At 34.1% G+C, this 26709-nt stretch overlaps 1 protein-coding gene across 1 annotated transcript in view; it reads right to left on the minus strand.

Moving 5' to 3' along the window:
- The window catches only part of WDR27 (WD repeat domain 27), an 83973-nt gene that overhangs the window by 46392 nt on the left and 10872 nt on the right, over positions 1–26709 (minus strand). The window contains 12 exon segments of the mRNA XM_050709824.1: positions 39–160; positions 506–603; positions 6379–6512; positions 7092–7213; positions 12886–12975; positions 15839–15942; positions 17126–17197; positions 19493–19571; positions 22313–22389; positions 23182–23315; positions 24291–24358; positions 24787–24890. Of these exon segments, the coding sequence (XP_050565781.1) occupies positions 39–160; positions 506–603; positions 6379–6512; positions 7092–7213; positions 12886–12975; positions 15839–15942; positions 17126–17197; positions 19493–19571; positions 22313–22389; positions 23182–23315; positions 24291–24358; positions 24787–24890 (1204 nt within the window).

Below are 26709 nucleotides of genomic sequence, written 5' to 3' on the forward strand. Positions count from 1 at the left end.
GTCCTTGTAGTACTATCAATATGCAGTAATATATAAACCTTGTTTTGGCAGATCTGATGGACTGATCTAGTATGAACTTCTGGAATCACTGCTTTGCTTCGGCCTTCATTGAGGTCAAAAACTTCCAATGCTCGGTTGCTGCCAGCTGTAAGCACAATATCTGCAAGGTTTTGTGTGTTAAAGTTAAACTGATCTTAAGGAATAAAAGCATATAGAGAGAGACCAAATATATATATATATATATATATATACAGATAAATGTTCTGTTTTATTTAGTGCTCTACATGCAAAAATCAAAAATCTTTGTCCTAAAAAAAATTATGTCAAAGGCTTAACTTCAATATCACAAAAAATGTGGTATTTCTACAGTAATAGAAAAAGAGTAGTAAAAAAAAAAAATCAAATGCTGATTACTCTAACTTAAATTCTTTCCACGTCATTAAATCCAAAGGTTTGGTTTTTTGTTTTTTTTTTAATGAAAATAATAATTTGTTAAAAAGGATACAAGAGTAGAAATCATTTACTGCTGAAAGGCTGGTAATCTCCATTGTTGAAGCCATGGGAAATTTCTGGATCAATTTGCAAAAAATTCTCTGTTTGTATCTGAAAAAAACATCAAATGAATGCTAGTGTTAATGAAATAAGTTATGATATGTGGCCACCAGTAAAATCCAATTGGAATCACAAAACAAACCAAAATGCTTAATTTTATTATTAAAATTAAAGCCACAGATCTTTTTACTTGTTGCTGAATTCTATTAAATTTGGTAACAAAACTTTTTCAGATGAAAAGAAACATGACATCCGTACATGTAAGACAGATCTTCGATCAATATGAAACGCCAGGCAGTGTCAACACATCACAAGAAATCAAATTTTCCATGTTGTATTCTAAATGCAGACACTTCTATGCATTAAAATAATTCTAATGAAACTGTAAGTACTATACTTCCATTTTAGTGTATCTATCTAATATAAATGTCCATGGGTAGCACACTTACAGGAATAATTACTGTTTCTTTCCACCAGCACAAAGTTTGGAAAACTACGATCATTTGGCAAAAGCAATATGTTTACTAGCAGGATCCAGTCATTAAAAAAAAGATTAATACTTTTGCCGTTCTCAAATGACAGTCTGCTGAGCTTTTCCAGGTAGACATCAGAGCTACTTCAGCAACAATGGTAAGGCATAAGCTAAACCACAGTGGTCTACAACTTAATCCAAGATTTTTTTTTTTTTGTGGTTTACAGAGGCATTTTATCCAATTAAGCTACAAAAATAAGCTGCTCTAGACCTAGGGATAACTGATTTATCGCCATTTTGGAGTAAAGATAACCAAGCTAACTTTAGACACCTGACTGACATAAGAGGAACAGTCTAATGAAGGCAGTACGAAGCTTCCTCTGGGTTAATTTACCATCCTGGAAGAAACTTACTGAAACAGTTAAATTACTCCTAAACGCAAGATCAATTGTTTTGAGTTAGCTGAAGCATCTCTCTTTCACAGTGCAGTCTACTAAATAGATAGCCCACATCATTGGGTGTTTCCCAGATATCATTTCATCTAGAAAGTAAATCTTCAACCAATTCAGTAAATACATGGAAATACAAGTTAGGTCAAAAATGAACAAAAGTAACATGAGTAACATGGGAAAAAAATAGAACAAGAGCACCCATTAGCAGAAAAAAAAAATATATATATATATATTATATTTAAGATCTTATATTTTTTCGATGCAATTCATTTGACACATTTAGCATACACACTCAATTCAAAGTGCAAGTCAACTGAAATTAAGCCAGACATTGTGGACACACTGAGTTGGACACTGTACATTAGTTCTTGTCTCTTAGAGGTTAAAAGCACCTCCATAAGCTAAGAATTAAGATCCAACACAGAAGGTAAGTAATCAGCTTGTGGAAGAAAGGTATTACATAATTCAGACAATACAAAAGCTTAAATGCCACTTGTAATATGTAAGAATAGAATTTGAGAATAAAAATGTATGTGCATTTTTGCTTAAGTTTCAACAATCTATGTTTCCAGTTAAAATAACTGCCTGTGTTATACAAAAGATTGCAATGTATCTTACAACGGGCTTGTTGAGAAATTTTTCAGAGGAATTAACCCAGTAAAGGTCAGAAGGTATTGCAATACTTAACAAGATAAAGTTGTGTAGAGTACACAAAAAAAAAGCTTTTTAGACTGTTGAAAGATATTACAGCTTATCAGTAAGAAGATGCATTTCATAAAGTAACTGTGCTTTTAGCTGCAGAGAATCATCAGGACGTGATTTCTGTGCATATAACGAGCCTTATAGTATAGGTAGAAAGAAAATATAATAAAAAAAGTAAGAAATCTTTATAAGGAACAATTATTTTTATTTTCATTTTTTACCCACCAAAAGTGAATAATGAAAATAAAATTCATACAAGGTTAAGAATTCCACTTCATGTCTGGAGAGTTTTCATAGATAAATTTGATGGCCCATCATTAGCAAAGCTAATTTCCTTGTTGCAAGACTTCCAATAGGATTGCACTGTCAAAGCCAATTGTGAAGTTGTTTTTAGATACTAGAAAACACTAAGAAAAGCCTTATAAAATACTGCACAAATGAAGACCAAGAGTGCAGAGTGTGTATAGGCAAAATTCCAGATCACATGACTACTGAAAAAGTTATTGTAACATAAACAGGCCCTAAAATTGTCTAAATTACACCACAATCTCAAGCCAACAGAAAGCTTATGATGAGGGCCAAAAATGGCTGCAAAGTATCTTCTCACTATGTTTTTTTCCAAGTCTCCAATTCTATGCAAAGCACAAAATCTCACCTGACAATCTTATATACTAGATATCCAAATAAAATAACAGTTTTGAAACAATCAAAATTACAATTCTGTTCCACTTTAATGCCTTCAATTATTACAACCTGGTAACAGCTTTAGTGATTAATTTCTAATTTCATGTCCTCCATACTATGGGTATGTATTCATTTTTGGGGAATACATTTACTGTATGGTAATTTTCAGGAGAATGGTATATCTTCAGAAACAAAATATAAATCTGGATTCTAAGATACAAAAAATGCAATGCTCCTGCGATGACTGCAGAGACAGGTGTCTGCTTTCCAGCAGGCTGTAAGTCATTTGCTGAAGGCATTTTTCAGGAGACCCAGATAAAGTAACATTTTCATGACACACAAAAACTTGCCAAGTATGTTAATATATGCTAAAAATGCAAGATGAATAAGCAACTAAGTTTAATAATAAATAAATTAGTTAATAATAATAAAACAAAGCTTAATGAAGGTCCAATATTTAAAGTTTTAAGGAAAACATCTGCACAAAGTCAAAACTAAGGACCAGACCACAGATACCATGAGATTAAAAGGTGTAAATCTATTAAAAACATTTTATCATGCGTTTAAAAAATAATCTTTGCACACCAGTTCAATTCTACATTTCCATACACAGACTTGAGTTCTATTAAAAAAAAAAAAAAAGATCAGTTATGTGAAAAGGAAAAGAAATACTTCATCTTCTGGAATGATTAGAATTCATCCTAACTGAAAAATAGTTTCATACTACAGAAGAGGATAGATGTTATTCACTGACTGCTTATAATGAATCTTATATCTAAGAAAGGATATAAACAGGAAAATTTAGAGCATTTAGAGATTGCTGTTTTGAGAATGTTGTGAGAAGTCATCTTATGATGTGTACGTCTTGTCTGGTTCCCTCCTTTTCTGACAAGATCAAAGAGTGTTTAAGCTCTTTGAACTAATGGCTAAAGCTCAAAGGAACCAAGCTTAGAACATTCATATTATCATACTGCTGAATTTGGTCTACACTGTCCATTTTATTAAGAAGTCTAAAGTGGTTTAAAGTTGTTTGCATGAATATAGTGATCTTGTTAATTATTAATTTAACAGAAGTACCTGAAATTAACACTCTTCCAATTATCAATAGCATGCTAAATTTTAAATCCACTTACCATGGCCTTTTCTTCACCCATCTATAAAAAGTGCTAGCTAGTAGCTTCACATTTCATCATAGTAGACATTATACAATGGCTTTAAAATGCAATGTTTTGTTTACTGGAATGCAGTTTCCTTCATTTTAACTTAATTTTAAATTGCTTATTCTTATCTTTAAAGTAGCACATGAAACTAACTATAAAAACAAGATGATAACCTCACAGATGTTTTGTTCTGCTCAAATTCTTGTGCAAATTAAAGGTAATTTTTTTGAAGCTCTTAATTAAACAGAATAATTTACCCTTCTTTATATCAGCATACACAACTGCTGATGACAGTGGAAATTCAACAGTAATTTTGGAGAACATAAATAAACTTGTTTAGATGGTGAATAATTTTGAGATTAATCATAGTTGTAGAAGTAAAGATATCTGTATTCTATTCCCAGAGCTGCAGTAAATATCCTGTATGACATTTATAAAGAACTTTTTTTTTTATTTCCACTTCTTAATTCCAGTTTTAAAACTGAACCAATATTTAACCTTTTAACTAGGTTGTTGTGGTGCTTAGCTAATTAATACTTATGGGCAGTTCTTTGAAAGCTCTGCACAGAGAAACACTGATTTGTCATTGTATTGTCTTCATATCTGAAATACAGTAACAGTTAATTGGTTAGCCAGATGGCATTGCCATGCTCTCCTAATTAAAGGTATAAAGCATGCTTTGGGAGTTAGATCTAGCTTTTCCTTGATTCAGCTCCATTCAAGCATTCTTCCAAACTTGACTCAGAAGGCAGAATTAAAAAGTTGTGAGAAACAAAAGGAATGACACAGCATTTCGTAAATGAAATGCTGGGAAATGAACTGGAGGGAAGCCACAAGAAAGTGTCAAAGCAAATCAACCTTCAGTACTTTTTTTTTTTTTTTTTTAATAGATACATATAATCAGGCCTCAGACTAGTTTGTGGATTTGTTGTAATGTCTACAGTTATGTTTGCTCTTTTGGCATTACTAATATCCCAGTGAGTCTAATTGCATATTTTTGAGTTAGTGTTAATCCATCAAGGAATACTGAGAGCACGGCAATAACAAAAGTGTTGGTATAAGCACAATCCTACACACATTAACAGCTTTATATCAGGATATTACACACTTCTAACAAAGTAATTTGAGAAACACAGAGGAAGATCAGTGCCCAAGTCCTTGCAAAACTGCATGGATGGGTGCTACGTCTACACCACATTCTCCTTCTAGCATCTGAACTAGCTAGCTTAAAGGTAGTTCAGATCAGTCTTTTGCATCTAAAACCATACAAGTAAAAGCCACAGCAACTCCCTCCATTAAGGATTTTGACAAGAAACAGGAGTTAAAGGATAACAAATGCCAGTGGATTAACAGTAAAACCAGGCAGGTCACTGAAAATCACAATTAATCAACTATTTGGAACCATTTACAAACCAAAATCAGATTCAATACTATTCATTATCACAAATGGACACTATTCACAGTATCAACTAATAGAATTAAGATTACAACTCCACAGTCTATTTGCCCTTCTACTGAAGATCTATAGTGGTAATATAAAACAAAGCAAAATATCCCTTCAAGGTTTTTTAAACACTATTGTGTCTAAACAGATACATTTATACATGTGTATACACAATACTGCTGAAAGCCAGCAAGAGCAAAAGAAGAGCTGAGAGATAAAAGGATAATAAAACACTTCAGCTACAATTATGAACTAAAAGATCAGAAAAAGTATATCAGATTTAATACAAAAACTTGATTCCAGGTCAGAAAGAAGAAGACACTTAATGATCAATAGAACAGTGTTAGTAAAAAGTACTTGAAGAATGCTTAACCATGAAGAAACAAAGAGAAAAATAAGTTAATAGAAGTAATTAGATACAACATAAAAGGTAGAAAGCCAGTGAAAATGATGAAAGCAATCCACTCCATTTGACACAGAAGGTAGGAGACAGTCAGAGCATATTGGAGTCTCTGAAAGAAAATGTATTTAGAAATACTCCCATAAGAGAAGGAACTGCAATAGCCATTCAAAGGTAACTTAATATATTAATGCACAGTAAAATGTAAACAGACAGAAGGTAAAGTTCAGAAGGTCACAAATTGTTAAAAGTAATAGAAATATTATTTGCACCAGATAAGGTATGCACTATAAAAATTGACATTTCCCTTTTTTTTATTATGCAAGAATAAAGACCTTTTACTATTGGCTTTTACTATTTAATTCTTTCTTCTGTAATATTTTTCCTAAGATAGCCTCTTCCCTCTACCCAACTATCCCCCCCTCCCCTCCCAATAAAAAAAAAAAAACACCCTCAGATCAAACAGCATTTCATGTATTTTCAATGCTCTGTTAATGAGAGATTTAACTCACTGTTTTAAGTCATCCTTGGTTGTGTCTACATGGAAACTTAACAGATGAAATTCAGCTCCACAACACAGCAATATAAATGCATCCATAAAATAAAACTGCACGAAGCGTATAGCCTTATGAAACATACCTTTGCCCTGTTAAAAAAATATATTAGTAAGAACGGATTCTAAGATACTGAATATTTTTTGTTTGAGATAGCTGGTGCTAAAACGTAATCTCCCTGTTAATCTCACCACATCACAGAAGGTTAACCTGATATGTAGTGGCCCTTCCTAGTTTTCATGTCTATTAATCTCAAAACAAAGTTTTCATTGTGCTTAAATGAGTTGGCAGTATAATTAATAGCAATAGTTTATAGCCAATTAAATCTAATACAATCTAGCCTCAGACACTAAACTTCCATCTGAATTGTGGAGTAGACTAAAGTGAAGGAGAGATGAGCCAAGGCAAATAGAAAATACATAGCAGACATTAAAACTAAAACTTCCTGACATGCCTACTAGGCTTGGCTACCGGCCTTTTTTCACAAATTGTCATGATGAAAGCCTAATTTGAAGTCAATGGAGATCACCTGGATTGTAGTATCAGTTGGAATGACAACCAGTCAGTAGCTCTGAAAATCAAGCCATATGTTCTTTCTACAGAACCATTACAAGTAGATGAAAGTGAAAAATAGTGTCCTCTGAACTAACCCAACAGGAGTTTCTAGTTACCAGAATTAGGGCAGGTTCATTCTTGCAGACTGACCAGACCCTTACGGTTTTGTCTTCTGATGCAGAAACTAACCGCTTCTTGTCATGACTCCAACCAACAGAGTTAACTGCACCATCATGACCTAATAAAAATAATAATGAAAATATCATAAAACCCATTTCTTGCATTTATACATTTCTCCAGAGTTAATCATATTGTTTTAATATAGTTATACACAATATTAAAATACATTTTAAATACAGGCTTCAAATGGTTGGATTAAAACTAGTAACAGTAAACCACTCATTGATTTTTTTTTTATTCCACCAAAATATATGGAAAAAAGTCTCTCATTAATAGTCAAAGTTCACTAAATGAAATAAGATCAGAGACATATCGAGATATTCTACCTGAAATCTCATACACATTTGTAAGATATTGCCTCTGTTGCTATAAGGGGGCTCGTATGAAAACTTTATGACATAAAAAGGCATTTATGTTTTAAAGACATTAACATTTTAAAAGAATAAAAACTAGTAGCTAAATTTTCTTCAGCTTCCTGTAATTCAGATTTGACTCAGCTAGAACTACAAAATGGTGCTATACAAATACAGAGCAAAGAAACATCCTTATGAGTTAGCAACAAAAACATATTTACAGATCTTTGCTGCCACAGTGATATTAATAAATTTTATCCCCACACCAGACTGAATAAGAAGCACTTAGTGGTTATAAGGCTGCTGTCATTGATAGGGAGCCTTTCTGCTACAATTGTTGTACTTTTCTTTTTCATTAAATGCTGACTGTCTCAGAGTTAAATTAGCCCTGAATTGGATTACAATTACTCCAAAATGGGGGGTGGGAACAGACCCTTCCATGGAAAACAGAAGCTTGACCATCAACCTCTAATACTTCTAATCAATACTTCTAATGTCTGGAAAAGCTTTCTTTTCATTCACAGAGACCCAAACGCCAGTCTGAAAGAGGCTACCCAGACAAGGATGTTAAGAGAATAGTTTCATTTGGTTTCATCCTCTTGTTGACAGAGTGAATAAAACAACTATCACCGACAACATCACTACCAAATATTTCAAAATGTAGCTGGGATAGTTAAGGTCCAGAGCCCTATGATCTGCTGCAATGGCCAAACGGCAAACAGGATGATTTTCATATAAGACTACAGCACTTTGCACCTGCCTGCTAGCCCATATTTGGCTCATGGAGAGGACCGAAAACCAGTATCTAGTCCACAGTACTGATGATCATGTATTATTTTTCTCTGACTGATAAGTTATCCTGATTGCTTCATCCCAGATTGCTTTGACTCTGCACAGTCCTAATAACAGAGATTTGGAAGACCAGCAAAACTGAACTTAGCAGCCCGGACCTTGTAAAGCCTGGTTAATTTTTGTCATGGGTCTGCAAGAAATGTAGTTCTGTGGAAAGGCTCAGCCCAAAGTAAACTCCTGGATCCCAGGAAGGTTACTCTGGCATCGAAGGCCTTCAGGATCTGAATCAGGCTTCATATGAACCTCATTTGGAATGCTTAACTTCCAGTGCTTAGAAACTGATTTTTCAGAGCTGCAAACAACCAGATATTGTAAAAGAAAACAATGTAATTGGTGGGATGATGATTTACAAGGAGAAAGTCAGGAAGGCAAAGCTAGTGAGTCCCAGAAGGATTCCCAAAAAAGTACAGGAACTCACCATGGCTATGGCAAATCAATACATATTCTAGAAGTCTCAAGCACAGAACAACTGATGTTGACTTCATCAAAGTTCAGTGTTTTTAAGCAAGAAATATCAGCAGTTATAAAAGAATCAGCAATCTAACTTATCCACAAACAATGATCATTCTCATTTTTCAAAATCATTGGGGGAATATTTTCAAGAAACATTCTTGAATTTCAGTTTTAAGAAAAAAGTTACAGTATTAGCCAACAGAAAAAATCTGAGTATTAGATGGTAATCAAATTTGATGTTAGACAGAATATGTATTAGATATAATCTAGAGGCCACTTAAGACCTTGGAAAAAGCTGCAGTATTTTATTTTATTCATTAGGTTTTTATTACTGAGCTAGCTGTTTTTGGAAAAACACAATGCAAGGCTAACTACAGCAGCTTCAACAGGACTATCGCATTAGTTAAATAAAAATTAAGAACCTGTTCAAAAATTATGGCTTAAAGTATTATTGTTTCTCCATAACAGCAAAAAGACTTGGCAAGAATCAGACTTTACCATTTTGGTGTCACAAGGTTAAGAACAAGATCAGGAACTTACAAAGAAAGAAGTTCAGAAGTCACAGACATCACCCAGAAGGTAAAATTATTAATTCATTCTAAAATTATATTGACACTGATCAAAAAGATCAGAAAAGAAGAACATATATCAAACTAAATTAACAAACTTTGGCCCATACTATGCTGCTAATTTGTCCAGATGAAGTCTAAAAAAAATCTCATCTAAACTTAAAACATTCAAAGTTCTTATGCTGCCCTCTTGTGCACATTTTCTCTTTAGTCAATGGAAGACTTAAATGAAATATTTTCATTTTAAATTACAGGAGAGCTAATCAATTTACCTCAGCAATTAAAATCTTCTGTGGTAACATATAGCTACAAAAAGGTTAATAAACAAGATAATTTAATTCTCAATTACCAAAAACATAAAACTTTCACCAGAAAACTGCATGAGTACTGGGTAAGTATATATGTAAGTACTGTACTTATTTTGTCCTCAAAGTAAAAGTTTATTTGGAGGCTTTGGTTTTATAAACTCATTTGGAAGCCTTAAATTATCTGCATGAAAAAAAAAGGGGGGGGGGGGGAGAGAAAAAAGTACTGACTAGAATATACAAAACAGTTTTCCAAAGTGGTGAGGAACATGAGAAACTTTAGGAAAATCTGAGGTTTGGAAAATTGGAAAGGCTGTGTAAAAAGCTTAAGAATTTCTTCACTCCAGGTCCCCCAATCCCAAAGCAAAGGGGAGATGATGCCAGCTGGCTTGCAAGAAGCCAGTAAGCTTCAAAACAGGCTTTACTCAGGGTTCCCCAGTCTTGAAGCACATTGAGAAGGACAGCAGCTGGTTTTGTAAAAAGAGTTCTTCAAAGGGCCGTGCTGGCTGTAACCCTTTTAAAGCTGGCCAACATCACCTGCGCTTCACAATAGCACACAGACACCTGAAGAGCCAACACTGAGAGGAATGCAGAGATAGTTAAAACTGTAACTGAGCACTTCAGGGAACAAAACTGAATAGATTAAGCTTAAAGTAAAACTGCTGTTGTTATACCACCCTTCAGTGATGGAGCATTATAACCATATGTTTTCAACTATCAGCAATATTCAGGTGTTATTACTGCCTTTTTTTTTAAATAAAATACTTTTCATTTTCATTTCTCAATAAAAAGCAAGCTTTAAATTGCCATTGAGTGCAACTGAGTAGGAGTAATTCATCAAAGTTTTTAAAGAAAAAAAAAATTATAAACTTCCAAACAAGGATTTTTAATGTAGATGTATTTAAAGTGGTACTTAAAGTAGAAGATAAAGTAGATTTCATGATAATCTAAGCTGTGCAGAACTACATGAATGAAATAAACAAGTAACTGATGGTCTGAGATTCCTTCTCCCTACAGTAGTGTCTCAGTTTCCCATTTACGCTGGTTTTGAAAAGAACTGTGCACACAGGTTGCATTCTTACACTCCCTGAAGTGCAATGTGGTTTGCACTTCTTTTCAGAAGTGCATCAGAAAAGAGAACAGAGAACAGAAAATTGAAGATATCAATGAAAGAAATTAAATAGTAGCTAGCAAAAACTAAGGAAGTTAACAGCACAAAGCCAGTTGTCAGTAGAACAGTTTATCAATATATATATTTTTTTCTTTGTAAAGCAAGACAAACAACTTGTACTTAACACCTTAATGACTGTCACTTTTTGTAGCACATAATCTACATATCACATATACCTTGAAATGGCTGACATAATCTACACTGTGGCCACTAATGGAGGCAGCGTTAGTGATGATTTCCTCTTTGTGTGAGATAACAGTTGAATATACACGTTATGAGCAGGGCAATAAGGTCTTTCCCCACCCACCCCCCCCCCCATAAATCTATAAACTTAAATAAATGTTTTTCTTCATGTAACACCAATTAATCTGAGTAAAGTCATTGTGCAAGTCACAAACTGAATCCAGGAACGGTGTCTTGAGGTTTTATTTTATAGAAAGACAAAGCCTTTCATTAATAACGTGTTTTGCTTTGTTTTGTTTTGTTTTAAATGATCCCAAGTACAAGAGAAGTTAAGCAGGTATGATCTTGATCTCCCTGGGAATATTTAGACATAACACTTCAGCGCTACACTTACTCTGGGGAAAACATGTTGTTTTGTTAAGTAAGAAAAATCAAAATTCAAAGCACACCCAACTGGGCACATTTTAATAATAACTGTACTGAAGTCTGTGAACTAAAGAGACATTACTAAAAGCAGAAAAAAATCAAAGTCTACATGCAAGATGCTCCATCATTCTGTTTTTGCTGCTAGCAGTTTGGGCTTTGCCAAGAGTTTGATTTCAGTTAAGAAAAATATCTTGTGTTTGCCTCAATAAATATCATTCCTTGTGTTTGAAAACCATAATCTGGGAAAAGCCAAATTGTGTGGTTTCATCAATTTCTTATGTGATGAATTCATAGATGTATTTAATAGGAAACCAAAAATAGCTTTCCAAGCCTGGCTGTTGTAGACTTGAGAAGTCCATTAACACCACAGCCTATGAAATATTACTATTTCATACAGAAGAGTCCTACAATATGGCAGATGTCAGTTTAAAAAATGGTATTATCCATTTGTTTCGAGGATATCAATAATTAAAGAATAATCTGGTATTTTAGTTTGTAAAAAACAAAATGACAATCTTCTTAATAGTTCCTATTTTTAAGTACACTTCATACTATGACTGAGCATCAATATTCATATTTTATAATTTTTCCATGGATAGTGGTTTTTTTTTTTCCACAGTCTTCCACAAAATACAATTAAAAGTATACTCGGAAAAAAAAGGTACTCAGAAAAAAAAAAAAAAAGGGGGGGTTTACTTAGAAATAATTTTCAAAAATTGCTAAAAATACTGAAAATAGTCTGCTTTTATTCTAGATAAGGCCTACTAGTAAATGGCAGTCATTTTCCATTATGACGTTCCACAAAGTCAGTCCTGCTCTATGAATTTTAGTCATAACATTTACTACTATAAAAAATTGCCTATAGAAATTTAGAACTCTTAAAGGCTAATTTTACAATGTTAAGTAATGCACAAATGTACGTGCACACACACTTTTACAGCATGGGTTTCTCCATAGTTCCTCCTATTTCAAATAGTTATTCTTTAGAAGTATGTAGTTGCACACCAATCACATAATTTGCCAAGTCATCAGTCATTTTTTGGCTAATAATCTATTAGAATATATTACTGCAATATACACAATATTTTTATTATTGCAATATATTGCTTTTACTATTTCTACTTAATTATTGTAATACACACCCACACAATACCCACACAATGCAGATTGCAATATATACTGTGATACATTGCTACTGTTTACCTCCCAGAAAACTGAGAAATTTGAAAAACTGGTGGGCAGTTTAATTCTAGAGCAAAATTAACCAGTCAGAGAAATAATTTATACTTCCTGAATCAGAAGCATCTCCCGCCCCCATTCTTTTCAGGGTGATGTAAGTGGAATTTTTAATTAATACACCACTTTAGGTTAAACGCAATTATATACTATCCTTTTAATTATGTAATTCATAAGCTTACCTGAAAAAACATTACACGTATCGGTGAGATTGGCATTGAATATCAGTATAGTCTTGTCAACCAGCCCGCAAGCCAGCTGCTCTCCATCCCCTACAAAGAGATTCTGATGATTTAAATTTGAAAGCAACAAGGATATAATGTGCTGTTCTTTTATTCATAAAAATCACATGCCGCTACAACAGAACACACACTAGGTATTCATTTCACATTTAAAAAATTTTGTGTATGAATGTCATAAACTCACACTGCAGAATTTGGTAGGAATTTGTACACAAATTCATTTCTTTTGTTCCTGACATTCTCACAATAGTTATTCACCACATGGCAGAAATTCACTTTTTACCAAAAAAAAAGTACTAAAAATTTTAAGTGCGTAAATTTTTAGCAGTCATATAAATCTATTTCCTGACTTAACTCATTTTTCTATATCTTCATATTAGAAGTTATATTGCCTTTTCATATATATTAAAAAAGCACATATTAGTCATTCTGGATAACTTTTTAAAGACAATATTTTTCCTGCCAGCTTCACCCCAAAATCTATTCAAGTGCAGTTGGATTGTCTATTGGTATTATTCATTAACAGGAGCACACACTGACAGGATAGTCACTTTTAATGTTTACATTTGAATAATGAAGAAAGAGCAGATAAATGAACCAATGGGAGGGGAGAAGAGCCAGAGAAGACAGCACAGAAACAAAAAAAACGAATAGCACAATTCAAATCAATGCTACCAGGTTCACTATGAAGAGCATCTGTGACAAGGGAAAGGGAGTAAGTCATGGTCAACTGTCGATACAGCAATGTTATCCAAGTACTATCTACCTTGCTGTTCCAGAATCCCACAATAGATCTTTTTATCCAAATGAATCATGAGAATATGACCAGATAAGAGTCCCATATCTCTAATCTCTGAGAACCAACTACTAAAAGTGAATTTTTTTTAAAAAACAGATGCAAAATGGAGTAGATGTATATGCTAAAGAGGCATTCCAGAATCCATTTTTGTTATCAATTATTAAATACACCAGTATACTAAACTAGCAGAGCTACCTTATAAAATTTTTTATTATATCTCACCAGCAATATTTCATCTGTGTTTTTTTTTCTCCAAATGCTAGTAACTATGCATATTAAATAATGTTGTTCAATATTTTCCTAAAAAAAAATAAGTAGTTCTGGATAAAATACCCAAATAAATGCATGCCCCACAAACCCCATAGTCTTTAAGCTAGAGTGTGGTGCTCTTCTCCAGATTTCCACATGCCCCCCTGCTTTTCCTTAATTTTGACAGTATGTATATTCAGCATGAGAGCTGATTGGTAAATGTACCATGTAAGCGATATAACATAAGTCACACACACATAACTAACAAAACATACACCTTTTTGTGCATACAGAATGAAAGAAAATCTTTTTTCTTATAAATGTGGAAGCTTGTTTAATGGAACATCATCTCAAATCCTATGGAAAACTGTCTTTTAATAGTCACAACTTGTAACACCTCCAATGCCACAAGAGTATGTTTATTAAGTTCAAGAGGATTTGTATTAAATCATTAATGCAAGTTTACAACCTCAATTTACTTGCTTTCTATTCAATTTTCTATCTCATATGTTTAAAGATGCACATAAGTATTAATGATTGTGATTCATAGTTTACAATGACCACTTGAAGGAGTGCTGCAAGCTGCAATTCCAGTTTGTAAATTTGCAACAGCAAATGTATTGTAAAGGTCGGAACCATGTGGTTAACACAACCTATAACAATAACAGAACACATCTTTGCAGGCTTACAATCCTATGTTTCTTTTTTACTCAAAAAAAATATAGAAAAGATTTTGTTAAACCCTGTTATGCGAAAATGTTCCTGTTTAAGTCTGTGTTTGTGTGCATGCGTGTGTGAGATACAGACAGATAGATAAAAAGAGAAAGAAAGAAAGAAAGAAATGTGTTCCTTACTTGGATTAAGTAAAAGCGTATTTCCTTAAAATGTATTACCAAAACCATAGTGTTGGTTTTTTGATTGTTGTTTTCGTTTGGTTGGTTGGTTGGTTGGTTGATTTATTTATTTATATATATATATACATATTTTTTTTTTCTAAAAAGGAGCCTTTAATTCTAAGATCATGGAGCATTCCTACAAAAGATCTCTCTGCAACTGATTTCCTTCATGAGCCATAAAAATAATTTCTTCCAGGTCTTTAGGGAACACTTAGGGCTGAAGTATGTTTTAGAAGTTACTGACTGCATCTAGTTTGCTTTTATTTCTTGAAGATGAAAATTGTTCTTGTCCCCAAAATACTTATAAAGATATACATTTTTAAATACTTTGTATGTATTGTGGTTTGCAGAGTGTAGATTGATGTATTTATATACTTGGAGATACATTTGATCACTGAACTAGGAAGTTATTTTTGTATAGTATTATTTATATGGATTGGAAATGACTAAACCTATGACAAGACTCGCTTCTCAAAAGCAGTTAAGAAAAATACTCTTCTTTGGATTATATTCAACAATTCTTTTTTAGAGTGTTTATATATAAAAACTGAATAATTTTTACATAAAAAATAGAAGTATTCTGATTATTTTTAAAAAGAACTTCAGCCTCTAATACACCCTAACAACACTAAGTAAATGTCTCAGAAGATAAACTTCCTTAATGAAAGAATGTGTTAGACTACTAATTTTCAAGTTGTAATGGAAAAGTGATAGAATGAGTCCAAAGGCAAACAAGATGTAAGATCAGAGAGGAATTACAATCCTTTTGCATACATGTAAGCAGCTTACATGCATTTGGAAGTTAAAAAATTATGACCAGACAGTAGATGCCAGAGTTTTCTGGGAATTTGCCTAGCAAATCCATGGTCTTAATAAACCACATCACACAAATTTTGTTTTTCTGTCTGCACAAGGGACCAACAGTACCTTTTATAACACCTATACATACCGGAATACTGAATGCAAGAAATTGGGGTTGGTTTACAAGTAACAGATATCTCTCTCTCACAGTTGATTGGAGGAGAACTTTCCAATGGATATTCTTTACGTGTACTTCAAAAAAGGGAAAGAAAGAAAGAGAGGAAAACTATTGAGATATCTAAAACCAGTAGGCTGTCATTTCAATTATGAAATAAATGTTGTTTGGGGTGTTATTGTAAGTATCTTTATGTAAATATTCCCTGGAGAACTTATGTTAAATCCAGGACAAGGGGCAGAACAAATTAAAAATTGTCATATTTAACTCCTATAACTGTTATAAATTCATGAAATCAAGAATTAACATGGAATTTTGCAGAAAATCAAAGTTTTTAAGTTTTATAATTATCTAGTGAAATTATTTAAAGAACACAAACTACCTTGTTGTGACAGTAAGAAATATGAAAAAATATGTCCATATATAAAAGCAAGAGTGACACTTATCTATTTAACAACATACTAAACAAAACAGTAAGTGCTAAGTAGCTTAATCCATCACAAAATAATGCAAACCAATATTGAAATCATCTGAAGTGCTCATCTAAAGGCTTGCATGTGTGTGCAAGGAATATAAAAACTCAGCCACCATCTACTAAATGTTTAAGAGTTTAAGAAGAAAAATCAAAATAGCATTCATCAATCTTTATTTTTATGTTTGTACTACAAAGAAAAATGACTATTTGGTAGAAAGAGAAAAAAATGTGTGTAATATCCCCATTTAATGTACCACACAAATTAACATAAAAGTGCCAGCTCTAAAAAAACATTAGCTCTTTGTATCCACAGTGATGATGAATCCACTGGCCAAACTATCGTTATGCAATCTCTGTTTAAATACACTACATTAAGCTTGATTTGACTTAAGATAACATGATTTTAGGAGTGAATGAGGCACATGATAGGAAATCATTTAATCTCACCTTGCCACATTCCATTGCTTTTCTGACTAGAATTGCAGGTTAAGAACTTGTTGGGACCTTGCCTCCAACCATAACTAACACCTATTTTACATTCTAGCAAAAAAAATCCAAGTAAAATAAATGTGTAGATTTTCTGCGTAAGACTTAATCAGTTTTAATTGTCAATCTGATCATGTGAATCACTTGTTACTTTTTTTTGTAGCAAATTTACAAAGTATTTTAGTTCCATTGATACTCCTAACTAAAGCATTCCAATGAGAGAAGCAGTTACAAATAATATTTATGATAGAACTCATTTTAATTTGTTCTTCTTCTAATGCAGTTGCTAGGTTACCTACCGTTCAACACTGGTCTTCCGCTTTGATATATAATTTTTCTTCAGGTTATTATTTGGAGAAAACTTGGTCATTCTACAAGAAAGAACACAGACTCTCCTATACGAAACATTAAACATTTCATCAAAGAGAAGCAGTTTGTTTCAAACAAAATATAACCCTAGTTCCTTCTTACTATTTATGCGTGCTACTAACATCAGAAGGTAAGATAATGTACACAATGAATGAAAAAGGTATCTTTAATGATCTAATGCTCAAATTTGCAGCTAAGTTCTGCTTTCTGTGAGTTATTTGTTGGATAAAGCATTCTGAAAGCCAAAATCCATTCTCATAAAGTCCTCAGATATTTCTTTCTGCAGACTGAAGAAACGAGAAGAGTTTCAAGAAAGAGAGAGAATACCTAGTACAGATTTTGAAAGAAAACTGGAACAACTGAAAGGGGAAGGTAGGTTTTGAGTTGACAAAACACAAAGCCAGCAAGTGCAGCACAACTCCTTCATATAGCAAAACTAATTTCAGCAAATAATAATAATAATAATCATCATCATCAAAAAAAAAAAGTAAATGGATAAATGAATAGGTGTCAAAAGTCTTTTCCCTAGCCAGTTTTTCCCTATACTTCAGCAGAATTATCATAGACTTCTCAGCTACATTCCCTGAGAAATGGAGTCCAGACCCTCTGGAAACTGCACTTGGCAGACACTCTAAATCTCTCTCAGTAGTGGCAGCACAACACTTAGCAAAAATGGAGACATTTCTTAGCATGCTCTTTGCAAGAGATGGCGCTGTGTGCAGATCACTGAAGAGTGAAAGACACTCCATCCTGAACCTCTTGCACTACATTTTAACACTTCTTACTTTCTATTTCATAGGTCTGAAGACTGGGGAAAAAACAAAGGTGATTTTTTTGGATAAGGTGGAAGTCTGACACCCTGTTAGAAAGCAACTCAGAATGTTTCCCAGGGACTGCTCTGTGGTGGGTGGGATGAATGAAAGATATGAAGTTATGAAATAACTATCCCACACATCATCATGATGATGGCACACAACCAAAAGCTCTTTCAACTGACAGGTAAACAAACAAGACACAAGAGATGAGGGTGCAATTTTATAGAAGCCCTTAAGCCAGATTTAGTTTCCTCTGACACTAATTTTTTGATGAGGGAACATTTCAAGTCATGTTCTCAATGAACACTTAAATGGTGAGTTTGATAAAACAAGGAAATTCTATGCCACAAAATTAGGGATGAGGTGAATAGGTCTTTCCTGAACTAACAGAGTCCAGTGCTCCTGTTCATCCTACCTTACCTAAAGCTTTCAGGTTTAGAGAAACTGAAGAGAAAAGACAACACAGTCTGTATATTCACTGAACCAGGAACACACAGAACACATCCAGGAATCATGTACCTCCGCAAAAACAGGTCCATTATTTCACAGTGACTAAATTTATTTTGAGGTCCCAGCCTCTTCTGGTTGTTCTCAGAATATAAAACCACAGCTCCCAGTAGCAGTCTAAAACTGTAAACCTAAGTGGTTCTTTCCCCAGACCACTTAAAATGTACAGAAGAAATCTATTGCTGACAGGCAAAAGCTGTTCTTGATGCCTCAGTTCCAACACCCACTTGCATCCAAAATAAGGATAATTTCTCATATAATACCTTGCACCATTATATTTATGCTATAACAGTTATAATACACAAGGATGGTACTGTCCAGCATAATCCATGCCAAAAATGAAGTGCCTTGTCTAGGATCCCCTTGAGCTTTGAGATACTGACATAAAATCTCCATTTCTCTGGGGACCTCTACAACAACACTTCTCATTCCATCTGAGTGAACTGTTCATCCCAAGAGAAACCTTTGCAAGCATCCAAGGGACATAGGCAAAGTTACAGCAACTTTCAGAGAACTGTTTCACAAGAGATTTTAAAGGCTCCTAAAAAACAACTACCATCAAAAGGTTCTTCAAAGACAATACACACCAGCAAGGAGAGGTTATACAACTCAAAAAATTGTAACATAGCCCATCTCAACAGATGTCTGAGATGAAACGAAAGATGTACTTCTCTGTATGTTGACCTCAGAATACTCTGTATGTGTAGAACAAGGAAAAGAGCTAAATGGGTTTAAGTGACATAGTACTTGGAAACAGGCATTGTGCAAATGTACACAGAAATTTTCATTCTAAGACACCGAACAGAAGCTGTAATTTTTTTGTTTTACAACACATTTTTAAAATATTTTGTTTGTTAACATAATATCTACCTTTTATGGGTCATTAATTTCACAGTGGTGAGACTACACATACCTATTATGTGATAAAATATCACAAACCAGTAAAACAGCTAAAATACTAACATATCTACTCACCGTGGTGCTGCTGTATAACCTGATGACTTAATTTTATAATGGAAAACCAATGGCTGATCTTTCACAGTGCTTTTCACTCCTATAGTAAAATAATTTAATATTCATTAAAGTGTTTCTTAACATTATATTTTTACAAGTTTTTAGATGCATAGTTAAACTACTGCTCTGGCAATTTTTAATGTCTCTTTATGTTACAAAGCACATTTATGACCAATTACTCTAAAATAATGAATATTGAGAAAAGGAAAGAAATATAAACTGCTCCTTTGCATAATATCCCTCCTCCAATAGTATCAAGTAGGAACTTTTCTAAACTTTGAACTAACAAAAATACTGTTCTGAGGAAATTTTTTCATAATTCACTCACAAATTTGTTTTGTAATTGCCTATTTTATGCTTAGATTTTATAAGCACTAGTTATAATCTATTCACAACCTATATTTGTAATATGGAACAAATCCAAAGATTTTTAATAAACTGACTGGCAGGTACACATAAATGTTTGTTCTTTTATGTGGCTTGAGAAGTCATTAATTGTCCTGGTTTCAGGTAGGACAGAGTTAATTTTCCTCCTAGTAGCTGGTAGGGTGCTATGTTTTGGATTAGGATGAGAGGAGCGCTGATAACATGCTGATGTTTTAATTGTTGTAGAGCAGTGCTTACACCAAGCCAAGGACTTTTCAGCTTCTCGCTCTGTCCTGCTAGCGAGCAGGCTGGGGGTGCAGCAGGAGCTGGGAGGGGACAGACCCAGGACAGCTGACCCAAACTGGCCAAAGGGGTATTCCATACCATCTGACGTCATGCTGAACAATATATAGGGGTGGCTAGCCGGGGTGGAGGAGGGGGCCGGCTGCTCGGGGATAGGCTGGGCATCGGTCAACGGGTGGTGAGCAATTGCATTGTGCATCACTTATTTCGTACACATTATTACTATTAATACTATTATTATTATTATTATTATTATTATTATTATTATTATTATTATTGTTATTCTTTTCCCTGTCTTAATAAACTGTCTTTATCTCAACTCACAGACTTCACTTTCCCGTTTCTCTCCCCCATCCCGGAGAGGGAGGGGGGAGGGTGAGCGAACGGCTGTGTGGTGTTTGGCTGCCAGCCGGGCTAAACCACAACATTAATAAAGGCTGCATTTATGCTGCTGTCCTGAGAAGCCTCAGCCTCCAACCAAAACTAACTTATTAGCATTTCCTATCAGCAGAAACAAACTAATTAAATAAATGGTGTAAAAGGGGAAAACTTGTTCATATTCCCAGGGGAAAACTTCAGGTGCATTGGCAGTGATCTTGTGGGCACATTTACCTATGTTGAGGATAGATGCACCTTCAACTCCCACCAGCTAACCTCTCTCTTTAAGTAGTGAAGAGGCAAAAAAGGGTCCTTCCTGAGGAACTCCCAAAGAGATTTATTTCTTTACAGCACCTAAGCTATCTGAATGAGACATGTCAACAAGAGTAAAACTGGCATCAGTGCTGGGTTTCAGAAGCAGGCTGGAATTCTAGTTAAAACACTGTAGATGCATTCTCAGAATATCAAACAAAACTAAAAATATAACCTTTGACATTCTAGCACGTCCATGAAGTACAATCAATATAATCAAAATAGATTATTGTACACATCTACAGCTACCGGTAATTTTCTATCTTTTCTAAAGAAAAGTTGATGATGAATGTCCTGGTTTCAGGTAGGACAGAGTTAATTTTCCTCCTAGTAGCTGGTAGGGTGCTATGTTTTGGATTAGGATGAGAGGAGCGCTGATAACATGCTGATGTTTTAATTATTGTAGAGCAGTGCTTACACCAAGCCAAGGACTTTTCAGCTTCTCGCTCTGTCCTGCTAGCGAGCAGGCTGGGGGTGCAGCAGGAGCTGGGAGGGGACAGACCCAGGACAGCTGACCCAAACTGGCCAAAGGGGTATTCCATACCATCTGACATCATGCTGAACAATATATAGGGGTGGCTAGCCGGGGTGGAGGGGGGGGCCGGCTGCTCGGGGATAGGCTGGGCATCGGTCAACGGGTGGTGAGCAATTGCATTGTGCATCACTTATTTCGTACACATTATTACTATTATTATTATTATTATTATTATTATTATTATTATTATTGTTATTCTTTTCCCTGTCTTAATAAACTGTCTTTATCTCAACTCACAGACTTCACTTTCCCGTTTCTCTCCCCCATCCCGGAGAGGGAGGGGGGAGGGTGAGCGAATGGCTGTGTGGTGTTTAGCTGCCAGCCGGGCTAAACCACAATGAAAAAGATATATTTTCTACGTATTTTCTGGACTTAGTTTTACTATTGTTAAGCAAAGAAGCTACATGTACTCCCACAGCAACTGGAAGTCAGATGTTTGGTTTTTAGTCAAATATCAGGAACCTGAGGCAAAACTTTCTAAACTTACAGGTATTAACAGAAGACTCTCCAGGATAATAAAATTAATCAAAACATGTCAGTAAAAATAAGAAAGAAAATAAAAATTATACATAAAAATATATTACATACTGTGAAAAGACTTGCGGAAAATGTAAACATTCTACACATTTTAACTATTTCAAAACCCAAAGTTCTCAGAGGATTATATTTAAAAGAAGAAAAATGATATATTACCATTCATTACAAATACATATGTGGGATATGAAATATCAGCAGAAGAATAAAATTCTTTCTAATGAAATAAAAATAAAATGCCAAGTATAAGAGAAATCAATATATTCATTATAATAGGCACCAGATAGTGGAGTCAGTTATTGTTTTTAAAGATATAACTTTATTAATTAATATCAAATTTTTTTTACACTTACCAAGTGTTTTCCTAGAAGGTTCCTTTTTGTTTTTATTTAAAGCTTTAAACAATGGAGATTCTGGCAACAAAGAACACCTAAGTTATAAAGCCAAAACCACAAATCAATCAATGCAATGGACAAAAGCATTGGATTAGGAAAAGGTGTCAAAACTTTTTAGTTATTTGTGTGTATGTGTGTGATACCAGTTCGCTTTTCATAATTACCAATCATACGGAGTAGATCACTTATCATTTCAGATACCCAGCAGCATAGGCAAGGCTCAGCCCAGACTATATTCACAGGTCAGTGCATTTACAGGTTAAAATCTCATTTCTTTGAATTCTAAGTGGTGATGTTATTATAAGCACTGAAATCTTCACTTCTCTTCGCTGTAAACTGTACATTTTTCAGTGACTTCAAGATTTCAGTGTTTTCCTGGAAACCATTTCCAGGATCATGAAGGACAATAGTCATCAGGAGTAGTCACCATGGATTCACCAGAGGAAGTGATGCTTGACCAATTTAATAAAATCCTGGGATGAAATGTCTGGCCTGGTAGACAAGGGGAAAGCAATGGATATAGTCTACGTGGACTTCAGAAGGCTTTTGACGCTGTCTCCCATAAGATTCTCACAGAGAAGCTGATGAGGTATGGGATGGATGAGCACACAGTGAGGGGGTTGAAAATTGGCTGAACAGCCAGGCAGTGATCAGTGGCCCAAGGCCTAGTTGGAGGCCAGTAACCAGTGGAGTACTCCAGGGGGCAGTACTGGGTCCCATCCTATGCAACGTCTATTCTAATAGTCTGGATGATGGAGCAGGGTGCACCCTCAGCAAGCAAACAAACAAAAAAAGAAACAAACAAACCACTTCAAGTTATACTGTACCGGGCAATGACTGATAGACTCTTCTCACTTGATCTTATGAAAATACCACTCTGCTGAGATCTCAGCAATGCAGGAAGGTTAACCTCCAACACAGCAATCACATCTTCAAACATCGAGGTGATCAAGCATAAAACCTGCAGCAATTATACCGCAAACTAACACTCCATGTACTTTGTAATTTAAGCTCTATCACTAAGTCATTTACAGTGGAGAATTATTTTGTGTCATTTATGAAATTACTCAAAAATATCCATCAATTTCATCTCACAGAGTATTAAGCAGTAAAAAGTGCTTAATGCTTTCCTTCAAAAATATGCTTATGCTGCTTAAATATGTGCCCTAACAGACTTTCATACCTAACACTCACAGAAATTACAACACCTTCTACAATACAGATATTTCTGCATTAAGAGTCATGAGAAAAGAGTCACACGTGGAGGAAAGACTGGTTTCAGAGTCACAGTGAGAGCACACTGAGAACTGATTAACACAAGTGAATTACTTAAGTGAGAGAGCCTTCTTTAAAAGAAAATACTGCTACGTCAAATATGAAGCAAGGCCTAGACTCAGCTCACTTCTATAGGAAAACTAATATCAAAAATGGAGCATAGAAACATCACCTTCAGTTTCCTTAAAAGCTCTTTTGGTGATCTTCCACAGAATTTTTCTCACAACTCAGATAGCTTTAGCAGATTTCTTGGAAGGCTTTAGAAGTAGTTCATCCCAGTATTTGCTTGAGAAAAAGGTGTAACAACATGCATACCCTTTTTTCCCCTACAAAAGTGCCTCTACTCCCACAGTGGTCATTCTCAGCATCCAAGGTACACACCAACTACTATAAAAAACAATTCACTTTTTTCTTATTAATCACTTCAGATAGTATCCAAATTGTGAGAGCTTTAAAACTACCCAGCTATTAAAAGTACTAAGCTCCATAAAGAATCAACCACCTCCACAGAAACTACTGTGTAATTCACACCAAAAAAAACCTCAAAGGTGTACATTAATCTGTAAATGAAATGCAGAATTAATGCTTATTAAAAAATGGAAATGTAAACATTCATTAAATCAATGTTGAATACTTACTTTTTACAATGTTGAATACTTACCTTTCCATTAACTGTCTTCTTAGTTAATGCACACGATGCAGCAAACTGAATGCTTAGGCCACTGTAATCTTTACCAAAAAGAACATAGTGCTATAGAATTGTATTTACATTGAAAATGGAAAAAAAAATCATTAAAACAGAAAAAAAATTACACTAACTTGACACCATCATAACCCACTCTTTTCACTGTATATCATTCTAGCTTATTGAAGAAGCTTCACATTGTAAAGAGTAGTAGAATAATGTCTTGTAGTTAGGTTGTAAAATTTGATAAAAAATCATCGCTAGCCACTACAGAAATCTAGCACTGACGCGTTTTGAGACAAGTCAGCAATGACAGAAAAACATATAAAAATAAAATATTAAAATAAAATATTAAAAAACACTTTGGTTTACCAAATAGCAGAATATAGTAGAAATAATTGTTATACTTTTATATCAGGTGACAAAGAAAAGCAATCCCATTATGTTGTAGTCAGATACTTTATGGTCATACCTTTGTAACATAAAAAAGCTTCCAATTCAAAGGTTGTCAAATTAATAATTAACAATCCAGTAGAGGTTCCTATCCAAAAATAGCTAGTATTCAGGGTGTAAGTTCTATTAAAAAAAAAAAAAAAGTGAGTGTGATGAAGAAGCTGTTCTTATTACAAGATATAGTAATACTCATTACCAATTCCAGTATGACAACAATAATAAATCACCCCAATAAAGATTTTAAGTCTACAGTATTTTTTTTTAATCTGTAGGATAAAGTAAAAATCTTCAATCAAACTTTGTGAAGTTTTGAAAACTAGGAAGAGAACACAATTCTTGATGTCATGTAATTGCTCATGGCAAATCTAAAACAGCATAGGATATACTTCAAAAATTACTGTGGTTTGTAAGAGCTGGGAGATGCTGTAAAAGCACTGTATGCACACAGAGTAAATTCAAATGAAGAGGTAAATCTACATACATCTTTACTTTTACTATCTGAACACAGAAAAAAAAACAGTGAAACTTCAGGTATTTTGGTAGACTACAACAGCACAAGAGAAGAACTAGCAAAAATTAGGGGAAAAAAAAGGCAAGCTTCAACTGTCTGCATCAGCCTATGCTTAGTGGCCATAATATTGCAGTTATGTAATGAAATACAGTGCTTGCCAACACCACAGAGCAGACCAACTGGCTACAGTTTCAGTCAACACCCTCACGGAAGTAAAACGTTATCAAGCATAACACGATTATAACAAATAAACGTTGCCATTCTCAAAAACTAAAAATGTTTTGATGCCACAGTAAATAAGAACTGTCATAAATATTTAAATATTTTTTGCAAATAGAAGTGAGTACACTTATCTATTTGATTTGCAAAGTCAGACCACAAAAGTTGAAATGAGGATATAGAAAAACACAAACTTGATGCTTGGCATGAAAAGAGTCACCACAGTGGTTTAATACTTTTGTGCTCTGTATAGTTTTATTTGTGGTTTGCACTGCTTTCATACACTGCAAATACAGACTGATTTAATTTGTGAATTCTTTGAAATGTTTATACAGTGAGAAGTGGTATTATCAAGTTATTAGGAAAAATGATATCAAGTTATATACACAGGAAGTTGATCTCACACTGACTTTACAGTAATAAAATGCCATTTGTTGCAATGAAATTATTCAAGTTCAAAAAGCTTAGGGAAATATGAAACTCATAAAATTTTTGTACACCAGTATTGCAGAAGCGTTTCATTTTTGCATTTCTTTGCAGGCAGGAAAAGTGGTAAAATCCAGGACTGGTCAACTGTTCAGACAAATCTGAACCTCTACTAAAACCAACACACGATAATTTAAAAATCAAACAGAAAACTACTTCTAACCACAATTTTTTAAAACAAAACATTGTGAAACTTTTAATAGTAAGAATTTAAAAATCATGGTGGTTTAGAAGCAGAACAAAATGTTCTTGATGCCATAGCTAAAAGGCTAAGTAGTCTTTACAATGCCAGGTGTACAATATCAGGCAGTACCAGGTAGGTGGAGGAAAGTGATGCTATCTCTATTGAGAGCTAATGGGGGTATCTCTATTCAGCGGCTTATTTTACTTAAGCCACTGCTGTGAATTTATTTCAGGCAACCATGTCCAAAAAAGACATTGAAGAAGAAGTGAGACTGAGTTTCAGAAAAAGTTCAAAAGAAAATGTTAAAAATTGGTATGAGGTACAGAAAATATGCCTTATACAAGGCTCAAACTATTTTATCCAGGATTAAGTGTAGAGATAACTTGTTAGTCAGCTGTAAGTAGCTATGCAAAGAGGGAATTTGATAATAGCTGGCTCTGGGTTACCAGAATAAAAAACATACAAAGAGCCAATAACTGTACATCACAAGTAATTCAGATGAGGAGTAAAATGGAATGAGTCAGTTACTGGGACAAGCTACG

This window comes from Cygnus atratus, chromosome 3 (genome assembly GCF_013377495.2).
Source record: "Cygnus atratus isolate AKBS03 ecotype Queensland, Australia chromosome 3, CAtr_DNAZoo_HiC_assembly, whole genome shotgun sequence".
NCBI lineage: Eukaryota > Metazoa > Chordata > Aves > Anseriformes > Anatidae > Cygnus > Cygnus atratus.